The 18,875-nt window shown below is 38.6% G+C and overlaps 1 protein-coding gene across 1 annotated transcript; it reads right to left on the bottom strand.

Annotated features, from left to right (window-relative positions):
• Positions 1-2,439: 2,439 nt before the first annotated feature.
• Positions 2,440-11,165, bottom strand: LOC131634995 (uncharacterized). The gene is made up of 2 exons (XM_058905619.1): positions 10,627-11,165; positions 2,440-2,782 (listed from the first exon to the last, which is right to left on the bottom strand). The coding sequence occupies exons 1-2, from the start codon at positions 11,163-11,165 to the stop codon at positions 2,440-2,442; spliced, it is 882 nt and encodes a 293-aa protein (XP_058761602.1).
• Positions 11,166-18,875: the final 7,710 nt, after the last annotated feature.

Below are 18,875 nucleotides of genomic sequence, written 5' to 3'. Positions count from 1 at the left end.
TACCTCGAGGGTGTCGCCGATCTCTCCTCGGAATACCTTGTTCATCATCCGTTGGTAAGTGGCTCCGGCATTTTTGAGTCCGAAGGGCATTACGTTGTAGTAATAGTTGCCCGACTCGGTCATGAATTCCGTGTACTGCTTGTCACACCTCGCCATGGGAATTTGGTTGTAACTTGAATAAGCATCCATAAAAGACAACAATTTATAACCGGCCAAGTTGTCGACCAGTCTGTCAATGTTAGGTAATGGGTAAGCATCTTTGGGACATGTCCGGTTAACATCAGTATAATCAACACACATTCTCCATTTTCCATTAGATTTTTTAACTAGTACAACGTTTGAGAGCCAAGTTGAATACTTGGCCTCGGAAATAAAATTTGCCTCTAGGAGGTCTTTTACAGCTTTCTCGGCAGCCTCTGCTTTCTCGGGAGACTGCTGACGCCTACATTGAACTACTGCCTTCGCGGCTGGATCGATGGAGAGATGGTGGCAGGCGACCTCAGGGTCGAGTCCGGGCATTTCCGCCGCGCTCCAAGCGAACAAGTAGGCGTTGGCTCGGAGGCAAGGTACGAGTTGTCTCTTCGGAAGATCTGGGATGTCCTTGCCGATTTTCACCGCCTTGTCGGGGTTGTCGCCCAGTGGGACGAGCTCAAAGTCGCCGTCCGGGATAGGTCGGACGGGGTGAGTCGTCTTGGGTTGTGGTTCCTCGCCTTTCTTCAGCTCTTCCTTTGTGAAGCGAGCGTTGAGGTCGACTGAGCTGACGTTGGTCGGTTGCTGATGATCTTCTCGAGGAGGCTTGTCTTCGGCCCTTGGCTTCTTGTTGGAGTTGGAGGGAGGGGTGATTAGTTGCAACCCTTTCACCGAGGCATCGAATATCCTCCTGGAGGCTTCGATGTCGGTGTTGATGGTGGCTACTCGTCTCCTTTTCGTGTAGAACTTCATCTTCAAATGCACGGTCGAGGGGACGGCTGTGAGTTCAGCTAGAATGGGGAGCCCGATGATGCAGTTGTAGAGGGTCTTGCAGTCGATCACCAAAAATCTTGTCTTGAACTGTCTGGAAGCTTCCTCTTCCCCGAAGGTGACAATCTGTTCGACGTAACCCCAAGGTTTGGTGGTCGCCCCGTTGAAGCCCTGGAGGTCGGAGCCCACATATGGAGTGAGGTGCGAGTCGTCCAGCTGGAGGGTCCGGAAAAGGTGGGAATACATGATGTCGACCGATCTCCCCTCGTTGATTAGGATCCGTCAGACGTCAAAATTTGCCATCCTTGCTCGGACGAGCAGGGGGATTGTGGTGTTCGGAGCTCCGCCGGGCAGTTCTTCCAAATAGAAGGTGATTGGGTCTGATTTCCCTTTGAACTTCTGTAGGGTAGGGCCGAGGTCCGAGTTGGCGCTAATCAACTCATCAAACTTCCTCTTCACCGAGCTGATAGTGAGGGAACCGGGGTCCCCGCCATTAGATATGACCATTGCGGTCGGGAACCCTTCCCATGTGCTGAGGGCGGTTGTTACTCCGACCGAGGGAACGAAGTCTTCTGGTCGGGTGATGGACAGTGCTACTTGTAATGGCCTACTGTCTGGTGAGTTACCCTCGTCGGAGTTCCGAGGGTCTTCCCTCCGGGAAGGTTCTCCCTTCTTCGTGTATTTCGAAAGGCGACCTTCCTTAATCAGAGTCTCGATGGCGTCTTTGAGATGTATGCATTCGTCAGTCAGATGCCCATGGCTCTTATGATACTTGCAGTATTTAGACTTGTCGGTCCCTGGTCTAGTGGGGTTGGACTTCGTGGGCCTGACGTTAGAGTTCTTGAAATCGGTGCTTTTGCACTCGGCCAGGATTTTCTCGCGTGAAGCGTTCAGGGGAGTATAGTCGCTGAATCGACCGGCCGGTCCTCAGCGCTCTTTTGCGTCGTGGGGCCTGTCATCTTTCCTTTTCTCGTGTCCCCGGCGCGAACCCGAGTAATCATGGTTCGAGATGCGGGCAGCATCATTGCCCCTTGAAGCTTTTATCGTAGCCGCTTCGCCTTCTTCGAAAGCGATGAAGGCCTGGACCTTGTGGAGGAGGGCGTTCATGGTGTGCACCTTCTCGATTTTTATAGCCTTTTTGAAATCGCTTCCGCGGAGGAGTCCTCGCTCTAGGAGGTATCTCTTCATGTAGTTGGTCGTCTGTACTTGGACGACCTCTTTGTTGAACCTGTCGAGGTATTCTCGGAGAGGTTCGTTGCTTCCTTGGATCACAGCCTCGAGGTTTGCTTCAGACTTTAGTTGCCGACGGGAGGCTGTGAAATGGCTCAAAAAGAGTTCCTTGAGCTTGGTCCAGGAGTGGATGGAGTTGGGAGGAAGATTCCTGTACCATGTCATCGCCCCTTTCCTGAGCGTGGTCGGAAAGATGCGGCATTTGATGGACCCTCGGACGACGTGATAATCCATGACGGCTTCGATGCTTCAAATGTGTTCGTCGGGATCGGTAGTTCCATCGTATAGGTCCAAGGTCGGTGGTTTTTCCATTCCTCGTGGAAGACGAGCTCTTCGGATGCTTTCGGACAAGGGGTTGCGGAAGTCTTCCTCGTCACTTGGTCCTGGAGAGGTCGAGTGTCTGTTTCGCCGGGGTTTTACCTGTGTTTTTCCTGGATTCTTGCGGTTGTCCCGGGGAGGGGAACGCTCACGAGGTTTCAACACAGCCTTGGAGGGGCCCCGGGAATCTCGCTCGGGAGAGAGGCTCCCAACTTCTGTGGTTTTAGGCTTCTGATTCTTCTTGCTCTTTCGTGGTGGAGAGCGAGAGTATGATCTTGTAAATACAAGGTCACATTCACAAAGAAGTTTTTGATCCATGGCAAACTCCACAAGCAAACAAACAACAAGGCTTAAGCAAAAGAACTCAAGGAAATGCTAGGTTGGCTATTCAAGACGAATCAGGTCGACCTGCTATGTATCTAGGTCGACTCAAAACTAAGAAAACAAGAAAGATTCAGAAATACCACAAGTAGGTCGACCTAACCACACTCCCAGGTCGACCTAAACTGAAGAGTTTTTCTCATATCACTGTTAGGTCGACCCACTCACATCCACAGGTCGACCTAATCTGAAGAAATCTTCAAAAAGCTGAATTAACTGATTCTAGGTCGACCTAACCTACCAATGGGTCGACCCAACTGGCAACAAATTCATTTTGACTCATTTTATCTCTGTTAGGTCGACCTAAGCACCAAGGTAGGTCGACCTATCTGCAAAAAACTTCCCAAATCATGTGTTCACTCTGCTCCAACATACCAGCAACTATATATGTCATTCCATGTTAATTATTCAAAAACACCAACAACTGAAAGATACACAAAGGCTTCTCATCTTCGTTCTTCGTCATCTCCAACACAATTACACATAATCAATCTTGTGCTGAGGGTTAGTGATCGAGTTCGATAACGTCCATGGAACGGAATTGAAGATTCCTAGTGGGTGAAGATTTGTGGGGTTTTTTGTGAATAAAATCTGAGGGTTTTGTCCTCCAAGATAGGTGAATTTTGGGGGTTTTTATCAAGAAGCTTCATCAAGGATCCAGCTGAGTGTGAAGATTGAAGAACAAGTGTTCGAGAAATTCAAGACACTGCAGAAAGGGATCAAAGTGAAGCTCTTGGAAGACCTTAATCTGACTCAAGATTAAGGGGGAAGAAGATTCAAAGGATCGACAAATTTGGTTTATTGTTTATCGCTTTGTTATCTTCTTTGTATAAACTGCTTTCAACATTAATGGAAGATTTCCCAATTTCAGTTTGGAATTGGGGGCAGACGTAGTCGTAGCGAGGACGATCGACGAACTGCCTAAACAAATATCGTGTTCTTGTCGCTATTATCTTTTCATTTACGTTCTGTTCATATTTGGTTATAATAGCAAATTGATCAACGATTCAAGTGTTAAAATTGTGAATTAAGAACTTGCATAAACATCACAATTCATCACACATTGAATCACTATCAATTTGATCATTATCACCAAGTGTTTGTGTTTTTGCTTCTTTCACTATTACTGCATTGTAAACATCGTTCATCATATAAGAAGTTAATCGATTTTCATTAGAGCGACATATTGATTCTATAGGGTATTCTCTTATCATTTATCTCAAGCTATTTAGTGGTTTTAACACATATACAATCGTTTCAATAGTGGTTCGGAATAGACGCGAGTCGATTCAGAACCGCTTTCGCTTAAAGTACAGTTAACTCCGAAAAACTCTGTGAGATCTATTCACCCCCCTTCTAGATCCTTAGGCCAGCGTCTAACAAGTGGTATCAGAGCCTGGTTTATTCCGTGCTGCGTGAAACACTTATTGGAAAGATGGCTTCCGGACCTAAAGGGGCTCACAATAGAGCTCCAGTTTTCAACGGTGAAAACTATGGCTATTGGAAGGATTGTATGTGTGTCCACATCAATGCAATTGATAGGAACATCTGGACAGCTATTGTCAATGGTCCCTTTCAGATTACCATGACAAATGCAGCTGGTGCAGTTGTTCCAAAACCAGAAAATACTTGGGATGCTGAAGATGAAAAGAGATATGGATACGATTGGAAAGCGAGAAACATTCTAATCTCAGCTCTAGGAGTTGATGAATACTATCGCGTTTCCCATTGTAGATCCGCTAAAGCTATGTGGGACACATTGCAAGTTGCCCACGAGGGAACGGATGATGTCAAACTAGCTAGAATCAATACGTTAACTCAAGAATTCGAACTCTTCCACATGGAAGATGGTGAATCCATCGAAAACATGCAGAAGAGATTCGTTCACGTGAAAAATCGTTTAAATTCTCTTGATAGACCTGTTTCCAATGCAGTTGCTACTAACAAAATCTTAAGATGTTTGAACAGGGAATGGCAACCCAAGGTTACAGCAATAAAGGAAGCAAATGATCTAAACACCTTAGACATTACCACTCTCTTTGGTAAACTAGAGGAACATGAACAACACCTTAAATGCCTTGACATGCATGAGAAAAGGGCAAAGAAAGAGAAGAACATGGAGAAAGAGGTAGAGAAGAAGTCAATAGCTCTAAAAGCTTCAAGCTCCAAGACCTCAAGACAAGAGCTAGAGGATAGTGATACTAGTGATGAGGAAGACTCCGATGATGAGGAAATGAGACTGTTTGTGCGAAGATACAACAAGTACATAAAGAAAAATAGAGCAAAACTCTCCGGAAAAAGCTTGATTAATCATAAGAAGCAATTAGACAAGTCCAAACAAGATGATAACAATAAAAGAAAATCCAAAGGCCCTTGTTTCAATTGCGGCAAAGATGGTCATTACAAACCGGATTGTCCATATCTCAAGAAGGAGAAAGACAAGAATCAAAGCAAAAGTCACAACAAGTCTAGAAGAGCCTACATAGCATGGGAAAGTGATTCCTCAAGTGAAGACTCATCAAGCGATGAAGAAGAATCGGCAAACCTATGTCTTACGGCTCATCAACACAAGAAAAAGAAACGTGTAAGTCATCTTAAACCTGAACTTGTAGATAAGGTATCTCATGCTCAATTAAAATTAGCCTTTGAAGAACTACATAGAGATGCAATTGAAGCTTTCAAACTTTTGGCCTCAAATAAGAAATTTTTTTCGTATCTTGAATCAAAAGTTGAGAAGACCGAAAAGGACATGGAAGCTTTGAAACAATCTATGCTAGATATTCAAAAGGATAAAATTGAGGAAGATCCTACATCATGGTTTGGTTGTGAGACATGTCATATTTGGCAAAAAGAAGTAAGATATCTAAAGGCCAAATTAGATAAGGCTCTACAACCAAAAGTGACTTTTGCGGTTGATCCAAATAAGTTCAAAAGATCGTATACTCCTTTATATAGTAAATACACTTTTGTACCAAAAGTATCAACTAGCAAAATAGCATACTCTCATCATATTACTTGTCACTATTGTTGCAAAAAGGGACATATCATTGAAAAATGCAAATTTAGGAGGATTTTAGTTCCTAAAGGAGTATTTCAATGGTTGCCTAAGTGCAACAATTTCTGTACTCACCACCTAGGACCCAATGAAGATTGGGGACCTTCCATTCTAAATTAATTTTGCAGGAAAAGTGTCTTGACATCGCCGAAAGGTGGTGGTCCCTTGATAGCCGATGCTCAAGACACATAAAGGGAGACATATCACTTTTGGTATGTCATCTATGAAGACAACAATCGAAGAACTATACTTGGCAAAGGAAATGTAGGTGACCTGGCCACCACTAATGTATATGATACATCACAAATACAAGTTAACCCGAGAAACACAAAGGACGCATTACTTGATGAGCAATTGGCAAATTGCATTGCAAGGAAATTTAAACCTATTCTAAGCAGAATAATGTTTGGGACCCTGTCCCGCATCCGGGAGAACATCAAGTAATCGATGCTAGATGAGTTTTTCGCAAAAATCAAGCAACCAAGTCATGAAACATTCTATCAAGACAATTCATCATCAAATCTAGGAGTGTGGCACACTGACAAGAGGATTCCACACAATGATGACAAAACACCTACACATTGAGAAAGCGGTAACATGTTTATTGTTCACTTCCAAAAATTTTATTGATACTATAATATGCTATCAATTAACATGCTTATAGTGACTCCATGTATGATTATTCGTTTTTCTCACTTACATATGTATGTTCTTCATCATCAATCATAACATATCATGTTTTTGGGAATACAAGCTAGTAACTAAGCATAAATCCATCACATATGCACATCACCATGGCACATCAAACAATTGATGCAAGTTAGGTCGACCTACTATGCATCTGAGTCGACCTACAGAAGTTAATTTTTTTTTGAAAAACAAAATCACTCAGTTACGTCGACCTACCCCTCTTTTAGGTCGACCTAATTTGAAAATTTTTCTTAGTTCTTCTGCTAGGTCGACCCAGCCTTCATTTAGGTCGACCCACTGCTGTAAAAATTCCCAAAATTGGGTCTGTTGGTCGACCCGACCCATCCCCATACATAACTAATCTTTCCTCTTTCCATTCCCACTCATTCTCATATCATTGTGTACGGCCAACCCTAATTCCCCAAGTTCAAAGGTTGTCAAAAATCATCCCTCTCACACAAATCATCACCAAAAATGCCTCCAAAATCACGAAAGGGAAAGGAGATTGCATCTGGTTCATCTTCTCGACCGGTAAATGCTATCGCTCTTGTTCATCCTGATTGTCGAGAAAATTTTGAAAAGTGGCAAATGAAGAGAAAATAGTTAAGCAATACATCTATAACCCACATGTTGCCAAACCTATGCACATACCTGATGTTGTTAATCTGATTGAGTATCAAAACATTCATCCATTGGTGTCATGTGACACTCCGTACTGTGAGAACACTGTTAGGGCATTCTATGCAGGGTTTCAAAAGGAGGACGGCTGCAATTTTCGATTCAAAATGGGGTCGCGATCACATATTGTTGACAAAAGGACCTGGATAAGCATCTTTGGTCTAACAATTGTGGGAGATGAACTTCGTATAGAAGACGGTGGAATCCCGGGGGTCTATGATCATGTGGGATACATGAAATCAATTCTCAAAGATCCATCCATCCTGGACAGGCCAAATGAAACAATCACAGCAGGGCACTTGAAGAGAGATCCTAGGCTCCTAAATTGGGTCATATCAAGAGTCATTAGACCACGAGCAGGAGGTTTCTCAAGAATTGAGCGAAATGAAATTGTGTTAATGTATCTGCTTCAAAACAGGACGCGTATACACTGGCCAAATTTCCTCGCAGCTAAGTTCCATGAAATTCAACAGAAAACTACTTCTCTATGCTATGGCTCAATCATTCAAACGACTGTGAATCATTTCGGCATGAAACTTGATGGATTGAACTACATTCACATGAAGCAGCATCAGGACTTCTCCCAAACAACCTTAACCCTTATGGGCTATCATTGGGATCCAGATAAGAAAACTTGCTATCTCATTCAGAAAGGAACCGGAAAAGTCATATACAACTATGACGATCCCACAGAATTTGGGCACATTGCAGGAAATGAAGAAGAAGGATTTGATCAAGACAATGCAAATGATACTGATCACCATATGGAAGATGTTGCACAAAATTCGGATGACAATTGGAGATATGTTCCTCCACAACAAGAGGATATCCCTTGGGGATATACAGCTCCGCCTCCACCGGATCAAACCAACATCATATCCATGTTAGAGAATATGCAGCTCCTACAACAACAACACTTCGACACACAACAGCTCCAATTCCAACAAATGCAACAGCTTCAACAAGACCGCTATGACGAACAACAACGCCAATATCAATCATTATATGGATTGGTTCAAGACCACAAAGCTGACTTTGAGACATTTGCCTCAAACTCCACTTTACGACAGAATCAATATGAGGAAACGGCACTGAACCGTCATGCCAATCTAAGCCAAAGCTTCAATACCCTCAATCTTTCTGTGCTTGATCTGTTGGAACAAGTTGAAGAAGATCGCCCTCAAACATTTCAAAGAGGAAGAGGAAGACGGGGAAGGCGTTAGGATGCATCTCTTTTCATTTCATCATATCATCACATCTCATTCCATCATTGTCATGAATATTTGCTAAAGATTTCTAAGTACTTAGTTTAGTTTCCTTTTAAATTTGTCTGAATATTATGTGTGCTTGGTTGTAACATTAAAAGTTTTTTTTTGGATATTATGTCACCTCTACTTGCTTCTGTTAACGATTATGTGTGCTACGTTCCTGCCTTATCTATTTTATGTTGTCTCTTGCCTCTATTACTCGTGTATTTCTTTTTTTTTGATGTTGTCAAAGGGGGAGATAGATGCTGAGAGTACGGGGGAGCTCAATTATGGATGCTGAGAGTACGGGAATAGATGCTGAGAGTACGGGGGAGCTCATTTATGGATGCTGAGAGTACGGGGGAGCTCAGTTATTGAAGCTAAGAGTATGGGGGAGCTCAGTTATGGATGCTGAGAGTATGGGGGAGCAATCACTACTTGTCTGCTGGAGATGTCACTGAGTGTTTGCCATCATGAGATGTCATTGAGTGTTTGCCATCATCAAAAAGGGGGAGAATGTAAATACAAGGTCACATTCACAAAGAAGTTTTTTATCCATGGCAAACTCCACAAGCAAACAAACAACAAGGCTTAAGCAAAAGAACTCAAGGAAATGCTAGGTTGGCTATTCAAGACAAATCAGGTCGACCTGCTATGTATCTAGGTCGACTCAAAACTAAGAAAACAAGAAAGATTCAGAAATACCACAAGTAGGTCGACCTAACCACACTCCCAGGTCGACCTAAACTGAAGAGTTTTTCTCATATCACTGTTAGGTCGACCCACTCACATCCACAGGTCGACCTAATCTGAAGAAATCTTCAAAAAGCTGAATTAACTGATTCTTGTTCGACCTAACCTACCAATGGGTCGACCCAACTGGCAACAAATTCATTTTGACTCATTTTATCTCTGTTAGGTCGACCTAAGCACCAAGGTAGGTCGACCTATCTGCAAAAAACTTCCCAAATCATGTGTTCACTCTGCTCCAACATACCAGCAACTATATATGTCATTCCATGTTAATTATTCAAAAACACCAACAACTGAAAGATACACAAAGGCTTCTCATCTTCGTTCTTCGTCATCTCCAACACAATTACACATAATCATTCTTGTGTTGAGGGTTAGTGATCGAGTTCGATAACGTCCATGGAACGGAATTGAAGATTCCTAGTGGGTGAAGATTTGTGGGGTTTTTGGTGAATAAAATCTGAGGGTTTTGTCCTCCAAGATAGGTGAATTTTGGGGGTTTTTATCAAGAAGCTTCATCAAGGATCCAGCTGAGTGTGAAGATTGAAGAACAAGTGTTCGAGCAATTCAAGACACTGCAGAAAGGGATCAAAGTGAAGCTCTTGGAAGACCTTAATCTGACTCAAGATTAAGGGGGAAGAAGATTCAAAGGATCGACAAATTTGGTTTATTGTTTATCGCTTTGTTATCTTCTTTGTATAAACTGCTTTCAACATTAATGGAAGATTTCCCAATTTCAGTTTGGAATTGGGGGCAGACGTAGTCGTAGCGAGGACGATCGACGAACTGCCTAAACAAATATCGTGTTCTTGTCGCTTTTATCTTTTCATTTACGTTCTGTTCATATTTGGTTATAATAGCAAATTGATCAACGATTCAAGTGTTAAAATTGTGAATTAAGAACTTGCATAAACATCACAATTCATCACACATTGAATCACTATCAATTTGATCATTATCACCAAGTGTTTGTGTTTTTGCTTCTTTCACTATTACTGCATTGTAAACATCGTTCATCATATAAGAAGTTAATCGATTTTCATTAGAGCGACATATTGATTCTATAGGGTATTCTCTTATCGTTTATCTCAAGCTATTTAGTGGTTTTAACACATATACAATCGTTTCAATAGTGGTTCGGAATAGACGCGAGTCGATTCAGAACCGCTTTCGCTTAAAGTACAATTAACTCCGAAAAACTCTGTGAGATCTATTCACCCCCACTCTAGATCCTTAGGCCAGCGTCTAACAGATCTCTGACGATGATACCTTCTAGGCGGGGAGCGTGAAGAAGATGGGGAACACCGACGATACCTCCTCGGCGATGAGCGTGAGGAAGAATAGGAACGCGACCGATAGTGTCTCCGCAGGGGGGAAGGATATCGTTGCTCCCTTTCCAGCTCGTCAATGCGGTCACCTTGAAGCCGCATGAGGCGGTTGGTCTTCTGCTGTTCTTTGAGCAAGAGGACGGCTGTGGAGTCGGCTTCCTCGGGGATATTGACTTGTTCTTGGTCGTCTTCGTATTGAACTCTTCGCCTTTCAGAGGTATGGGTGAACGAGGAGGCAACCTGCCCGTCTCTGGCGTCAGTTTCGTTCAGGTTTTGAGCTTGCTCAGGTCCGTTATGGGGTTGAGGCTGCTCGTTCCCACTGTTTTGAGCTTGCTCGACGTTCTGAGGTTGCTGTCTTCTGTTAGGTTGTGAGGTCTCATGCCTCGGTCTCCCTTGCCCGTCAGCGGTATGCTGTTGTCCCTCCCGCCGATGTCGATTCGTCCCCTCGGGGGCGGAACCTTGGATGAAATTGTCCAGGTGGAAGGGAACAGGGTTTGGGACGTTGAAGTTATTGTTGCCAGCCATGACGATCGTAGGATGGATTAGCTTTGATCTTTGCTTGTTAAAGAAGGGGAAGCAAGATCCCCACAGACGGCGCCACTGATCGTACCTGATCAGAAGAATCGTCATGGGCTGCTTGGAACTGGGTCTTCGAGGAGTCAAAAGGGGGGGTGTACCTGCAAGGTACTCCGATGCCAAAGTAAGGAAACGAGCAAAGGAGTGCAAGTACAAGCTAAGAGTTAGAAAGAAGTGAATACCTGACCCTCTAGTGAAAGAAGGTATTTATAGCCCCCAGCGCTGGGCCATGATCTTGCTATTTGGGTTGGATGCCTAGGCCCAATTAGGAGACTGCCAGGTTTCCTAGGCGAAAATATCGGAGGTGCGTGAGTGCCCTCTGTCCTGGTTAACCGCTCTGAAGTTTATGGGAGACGCGGTCCTTTAGGGACCACGTGGACTCCGCGTTATTCGGGGGGTTGAATATGAAGGAGCCCTACGAGGAGCAGGGTCCTCGGCAGAGAGGATGCTCACGGGGAGCATCCATGCCGGGCGCCAGACAGCTCACGAGGAGCATTATGTCGGGCATAGTGGAGACGAGCATTCTGAGCCCAATTAGGAGCACGGAGTGGTTTGGGCCTCTAAGGCAAAGTGAGCCGTAAGTAGATTGGGCCTAATCTCGGCCCAGTCCAGAACAATATATATATATATATATATATATATATATATATATATATATATATATATATATATATATATATATATATATATATATATATATATATATATATATATATATATATATATATATATATATATATATATATATATATATTAGACATTTCATTTGCCTCTTCTCGTCTATAGAGGCTTACGTCTTACAGAGTTTAGATTAATGCAGAACACAATTCAAATGATGTTCGTCATTCTTTCATCTTTTTATGTGTTTCAGAATTATTGCCTACAAACTTGTCGATTTGGATTCATCAAATATTTCTATAATCTTTGATGGATCAACAAGTCGTAGATCATAATTTATAATTTATATCCATATTTTTATTTATTAATGTGTGATTATAATTTTAATCTATATATTGAATATATATTTGGTATAATAAATCATCAAACTAATTATAACATTTGCTAAGTGCAATTTAATATAAGACATGAGAGGATCTACACCTCAGTGAGTCCGGGCACGCGTCCGGGCTCAATCCCTCTTTTCGTTGTATACTCATCACCTAATAATTAATTTTTAGATGATACCAGAAGCAAAATTAATAATATTTAGACAAAATTGATAAAAATAAGATGTAAAATTTTTGGACAGAATTAAGGATAAAACTTTTAGACAAAAATAATAAAATCAAAGTATAAAATTAATAAAAACAAGATGTAAAATTTTTGTTCTAACTCACTACAATTTCTGAATATGAATAAGACAATATTCAGTGGAAACTAATCTCCAACATAAGGCCCTATCTGCCCTGACTAAGGTGACACTTAGAGATATCCTACGTATGTGGTGCATATTTCACACTTTATAGTGCGTTAATCATGCATTCATTGAATAAATAGCTAGCTAATACATCAAAATAGGTGTTTGATATAACAAGGTTATCTTTTATGCACATATTCTTTGTCAGTCCACAAAGCAGTTAAGATCTTCCTATAGTCAAAGGGTGCAGATAGTCTTGAGAAAGATTATCATAATCTAAACCAAATGAAATTTAACGGGAAACTTTTGACTTTAGCAGGTTTTGCATGCCTATACCTAACTTAATTAAAAACATTTAAAGCATATATTTGGTATTATATGTATATTTTAAATTAAATTTTTTATTTTATAATCATCTTATTAATATTTTTAAATGAGTAGTTTAACATATCTTGAAATAGATTAACAGCCAATTGACCGATAAGATATTGCTATTTTAATATTTAGGTTAAATTATCATTTTAGAGTTCTGATTTTTCTTGATTCACGAAATCAATTTCTCTATTTTAAATTCAAACAGTTTTAGTCTCTCTCCTCTTATGTTTTTCATAGAAAATTGATGAGATTTTTTGTTTTTTAGCTTACATTTTTATCTACAAAGTTCAATAATATGTTTAGATACGATGATTTGTCATTTAAAAAATAAAAAACATCGTTAATTTTAAGTTCAAAAGTATAAAAGGAAAATCAAAACTGTTTAAATTTAAAATAAGAGGACTAACTTCGTGAATCATGTAAAATAGGAGACCAAAAGTGTAATTAAACTTAATATTTAGTATGTTAAATTACATGACTTTTTTAAAAGAAAATTATATATATATATATATATATATATATATATATATATATATATATATATATATATATATATATATATATATATATATATATATATATATATATCATATTTATAAAGTTAATATACATGTTAAACATTTTTAAAATCAACCGACGGATTGAAACATTCTATCATATAGATCATATTTATAAAGTTTGAGATTAATCTATAATTATTTACTATGTCATTGAATTACATCAAAATTAATGTTATATGAAAGTTCATTTTGACGTTAATCTTTGGATATCTTGATGGTATATCCAAAAGAGCCACCATCAACAAAAAAAATCATCCATAAACATAACCCCAACAATTCTCCACCGCCAAGTCAGAGTCATTTCACCGTCTATTGAATGATAGGATTTTCGAGCTAGTTAGAAAAAAAACATAAGTGTTACTTGTATGTCTGCTAAGATACAATTTTCAAGTTAGGAAAATACTATTATCCTCTATATTCTTCGCATTGATATACAAATGCACTTGAAAAAATGATATGTCTCCAAGAATTCCTTATATGTCATACCATAACATGTCAGATCATAGACAACCTGCCGCTAACTCTAAGCCTATCTCCCAACAAAGTAACTAAAAATAATACATAGGTGAGATCCCTAAGAAGAATAAAGCACATCCTCAACCACCTAAAAACCTTATAGAAAATAGACACGCAATACTCATAAATCATAAACAAATAAGTAACCGACTCTCAATTCCCTATACACATCAGACAAAAAACATCATCGAGATCCATTATTACCATACACTTAAATAGGTTATAACTAGTGGGGATCTAGTGAAGAAAAAGTTGGCAAGGGAAAGCAACCAACTTGCCCAACAAACTACTCTTGCTGATTAGAATAGCTAATAATAAGCCTTGGGAATTTGACACAAAGGATTATTACCAATATAAGTATCCTTCTAGAAGGGCGTAACACTCCTAGAACCCATTTTCATACTTAGGTTATCCAAGAACCAATTAGACAAATTTGTCAGATTAGACCCCAAGACAAAGACACTTTTCGACCATGAGGAAGCTAAGTAAAGGCCAGCAGCTCTACTCCTCAAAAAGGAGGAAAAGAGTTGGGTTTTGTATTGATATGACATAATATCATTCTAGAGGCTAGAGGAACCCGAGATAAGCTACCAGCTCCACTTGGACAAAAAGGCTAGATAAACCAACATAAGATCCTAAACCCCAATACCACCTTGCAGCTTATGCTTACACACCTTAAACAACCTGACCCAAGCTATCTTTGAACCCCCCTTTTACCCTCGTTGTAGCGGTGAAAAATTGAGACCAAAGCCATTAAATGACTTGACTCATTATTTTAGTGAAAGTTGTCACCGCGCTTTATTGTTTCCAAAGGAAATGAGAAAAGAGCGAAATAAAACCCAAAGAATTCTTTAAAATCAAAACTAATAAAACAAATCAGAGATCTTAGGTACGGAGGTTGATTATGCAAGGGGAATGTGTTAGCACCCCTCACATATGTGGTACTCCATAGGAACCTTTTTGAAAATCTGTGTAAAAGAGTTTATGTGCAAAAGAAAGATTTATTTGTTTTTTTAAATATGCTCGGAAAAACATCGCATCTTGTGCCTACATACCTCCTCAATGTAATGGAGAAGTCAGAGCAATTGTAGTTCTGCTAAAAAAGAAAACAAAAGGTTTTGTTTAAAATGAAGAGACACTTTGTCATCTTAGGAAAGAAAAATTAGCTAACCATACTTGAACATGAGAACAAGTGAATTATTTGCATCACAAGTTAAAGAAGGTCTCTAACTTGGATAGAAATCAACAAGTATGCCAGTAACTCTTTCAAGTGAAGAAGAATCAACTATATTGATCAACATCAAGAGGATGGGGAATTACATCTCAACTATGATAATTACTCATGCCTAATCCTTTAGAAAAGATTTTAAAAGAAACATCAAGTGGCTGAAGGTTTGAAAGAAATTTTATTACCAAAAGGGTTAAAAAGTTTGCACACATAAGAAGATTTTGAAAAGGAGGGAGAAAGTCTTAAAAATTTAAGAAGATGGGAGGAGATGAAGGGATATCGTAAAGCATAAAGTAAAAGCTAAGGAAAAGAACAATCTAACCAATCAAGAAGCCAACACTTGACACTTGTCAACATAAGCATTCCCTTCCTTTGGATTTAAATCAACAACAAAGCAAGCAAAGTACTTGAACAAAATAACCATGCATACATATAAAATTCCCAGATGCCTTGGAGTAAATTCCAAGGACTTCTGACAGAAATAAAAATGAGGTAAAACAGGGTCTAGAGGTATCAATATAATAAGTCCCAGATGAAAATTCCAAGGTCAAAGTCCCAACTCTAATTCTAGAGGTCCAATATCACGGAGCATATGATAGTCACCATAGTCCATATAGAGAATTATGTCTTTTAATGTTCAAGTTGGTTATTAATGTCTTAAGACCAAAATAAAAGTCCATATGGACAAAGGAAAGTACAAGCATAAGTAAATGTCCAAATGGACAAAAGGAAAATAACATAAACAAAATATGAGAATGAATGCTAAATATGAAAATAAAGCATAAGATAAAATAAAGCATAAAATAATAAAAGAAACACAGAGATAAAGTTAGAAATTAGTGGTTAATGGTTACTTGTTATAAAAAATGATCAATGATGGTTGAATAATGAACTTAGGTCAAAATTTATGAAGACTCATTAGAGAATTTCTAAATTCAAAACCTCCTAACAACAACTTTCATATGTATTAGGCCATTAGTCAAATAATCAACCATACTTGGACTTCCAAACATAAGTTTGTGCAACTAATGACCATTTTCTGATACAAGACAAATTTAACGCTATGTTAAGCCATTGTAAGTGAACTTATATAGAAGTTGGACCTATATGAGGCCGAGCAATAGACATTTATGTGTTTAAGAACAAGTTAAAGAAATTATATAGAAAATCATTCTCCTAAAACTTGCAACATATGCAAAACAACAAACAAAATGATCCATACAAAGTCAAGATCAAAAGTCAAAGAAGAATGAAGTTGAGATGAAGAGGTGGAATTAATCAATCAAAAAACCACAAGTCTAAATGAATTTCTCTAAATCATTATGGGACTTCATCTTTAATGATACATTAAAGGAATGGTAGAACCATAACCTCCACACAATGGATTCATCAAGACTTACATCCACAAATAAATAAATAAAAAGATGAAGAGAAAGGAAAAGGCAGGTCACCAACTATCATCAAATGGATCATCAAGCATCAAATTAAAAGGAAATTTAAAATGATTTTAAAAATGAAAATGAGAACCAAAATTCAATTCAAACATTTAAACATCAAATAAATTCAAACCAAAGATCACCATAGGTTAAAGACCATCATAGGATCATTTCCTAATTTCTCCAAAATTTTAAGACACTTAAAAACATTTTTAAACCAATTAAAACACAAAGAAAATGAGAGAAAATATTAAAAATAACAAATGATAAAATAAAAATATATAAAAATACTCATAAAATCATAAATAATTTAAAGTATTTTTGGTATTGTTTTCATGATTTATTGATTTAAAATGTAGGAGTTATGAGTTTTTGAAATAAAATAAAATAAAATAAAATCAGAAAATGTATGAGGCGTTGGATGGAGAGCTCATTAATTGACTTGGCATATCCAATGGCTGTAAGGCACACGCTCATGGTAAACCTCAGTCAATTCACATACACAAAGCTAAAAGAAATCAAACCAATGAAAACATTTCATTTGGCACATTTTCATTGGTTGAAGATGACACGTAGGTCATCTTCAACCTTAAGCCCAGAAATTCCAAAAGATTTCTGCAGAAATCGTGAATCAATCCAACTGTAAAATTAGACTCTCATGGTAATATCATTGAAATCGTCTCATCAAGATGATCTCAACTATATCCTCGCGAAGCATTTATTCAAACCACAACTTAGTCGTTTTGGAAAAAATCAGAAGAAGTTTGAGAATGATTTTTGAAAATACAAATGGTTAATGCATCTGTTCATCAAAATTAAACATCCAGAAAGTACCACCAAGTTAAAAGCTACATTATGGTGTCAAGAATGAAGCAAATGGATGTCTCAAACTACCAATTTGAAGTAAGGTAAAAGAGCTCTGAAATTTGACTTGATTTGAGTAGATTAGGGCATGATTTTCTCTGGTTTCAATTGTTTTAGCTTCAGTGATGATCAATAAAGGTTTGTGAATCAAAAATTGGGAGTTGAAAGTTTTGGAAATATGAAATTGGTTTTTTAATTTTAGAGATTGAAGGGTGAGTTCTGCAGAGCTTCTTTGCCTATCAAAGCTTTCCAAATGAATGAGAGAAGGTCCCTATTTATAGATGGAATGAAATAGAATGTTGAGGTGTGGTGAATGATAAGCTTTTAATCCAAATTGTGTGCACCCTTCACACGGATGAAGTGTGACTTGCAATCCATCAAAACTCATCCAAATGATGTGTTTCAAGGCAGTAATCACCTTCTGGGAGCTTACTAAACATGTTTAGATTAACATTGAGTCTTAATTTTCCCATTTAAACAAGTTCTAAGTGAAATTGCAAACTGATCATGGTGGATTTTTCAGCTTAAAAATCCCTTGTTCATCAATGCATAATTCATAATGTAGGGAGCTTTATGGCAAGATTCTTTTTGCAATTGAAAGATCTTCCCTCAAGCTTTACAATGTGCAAAGAAAGTATTGATTTTTTTAAATTGAGCAAAAAGTTATGCTTCTTTGAAATTTGGAAAAATAACTTGATTTTTATACTTAGAAAATTTATAAGTATGTAACTTCAGAATGACCTATAATGTCTTGCAGAATTCCAATGACTTCATCAATGATTTAGCTCTTGGTCCTTGAACATAAAATGAGGTAGATATCAATAAGAGTTCATAGCAAAAATAAGCACTCGAAAATGTTAAGAAATGATCAATTTATGATCTTGGGAAGTTGGTGAAAAAATCTTGAAAACTCCATAGGTAACCTATAATCTTTTGCAATCTTTCATGACTTTCTAATCAAAACTAGCTCTTGAACTTCAAAGGTAAAATTAAGTAGACTCACTCAAGATTACTATGCAAAAAGACTGGGTTCAAAATGATAAACATTGTGTAACTTATGATCCTTTGAAGTCAACACAAAATTCTATGGACTTTCAAAGGAGGACCTATACTGTCTTCACATATTTGATGACCTTCTTCACAAAATTATATCTTGACTTGTGAAGAGAAGTTATTGTGATGTCGAAGAGAATCATTTGCAAAAATAAGCACTCAAAAATATTGAAAATTGAGACAGTTATGCCCTTTTGATCTTGGAATCAAGGACTTGCCAAATTAGGTTAAATTTATTGAACCAACTTTGAATCTCTTGAATTTTGCTTG

This window comes from Vicia villosa, unplaced genomic scaffold, assembly GCF_029867415.1.
Source record: "Vicia villosa cultivar HV-30 ecotype Madison, WI unplaced genomic scaffold, Vvil1.0 ctg.001408F_1_1, whole genome shotgun sequence".
In the NCBI taxonomy this organism is placed as follows: Eukaryota; Viridiplantae; Streptophyta; class Magnoliopsida; order Fabales; family Fabaceae; genus Vicia; species Vicia villosa.
Note: the sequence above shows the minus strand (reverse complement) of the source record. Positions and strands in the feature narration are given on the sequence as shown.

Excerpts from the sequence above, each read along its gene's own strand:
- LOC131634995 (XM_058905619.1), bottom strand. The coding sequence starts at position 11,165 with ATGGCTGGCAACAATAACTTCAACGTCCCAAACCCTGTTCCCTTCCAC. Across the intron at positions 2,783-10,626 it reads TCACGCTCATCGCCGAGGAG|ATCATACTCTCGCTCTCCAC; the intron begins GTATCGTCGGTG and ends TGTATTTACAAG.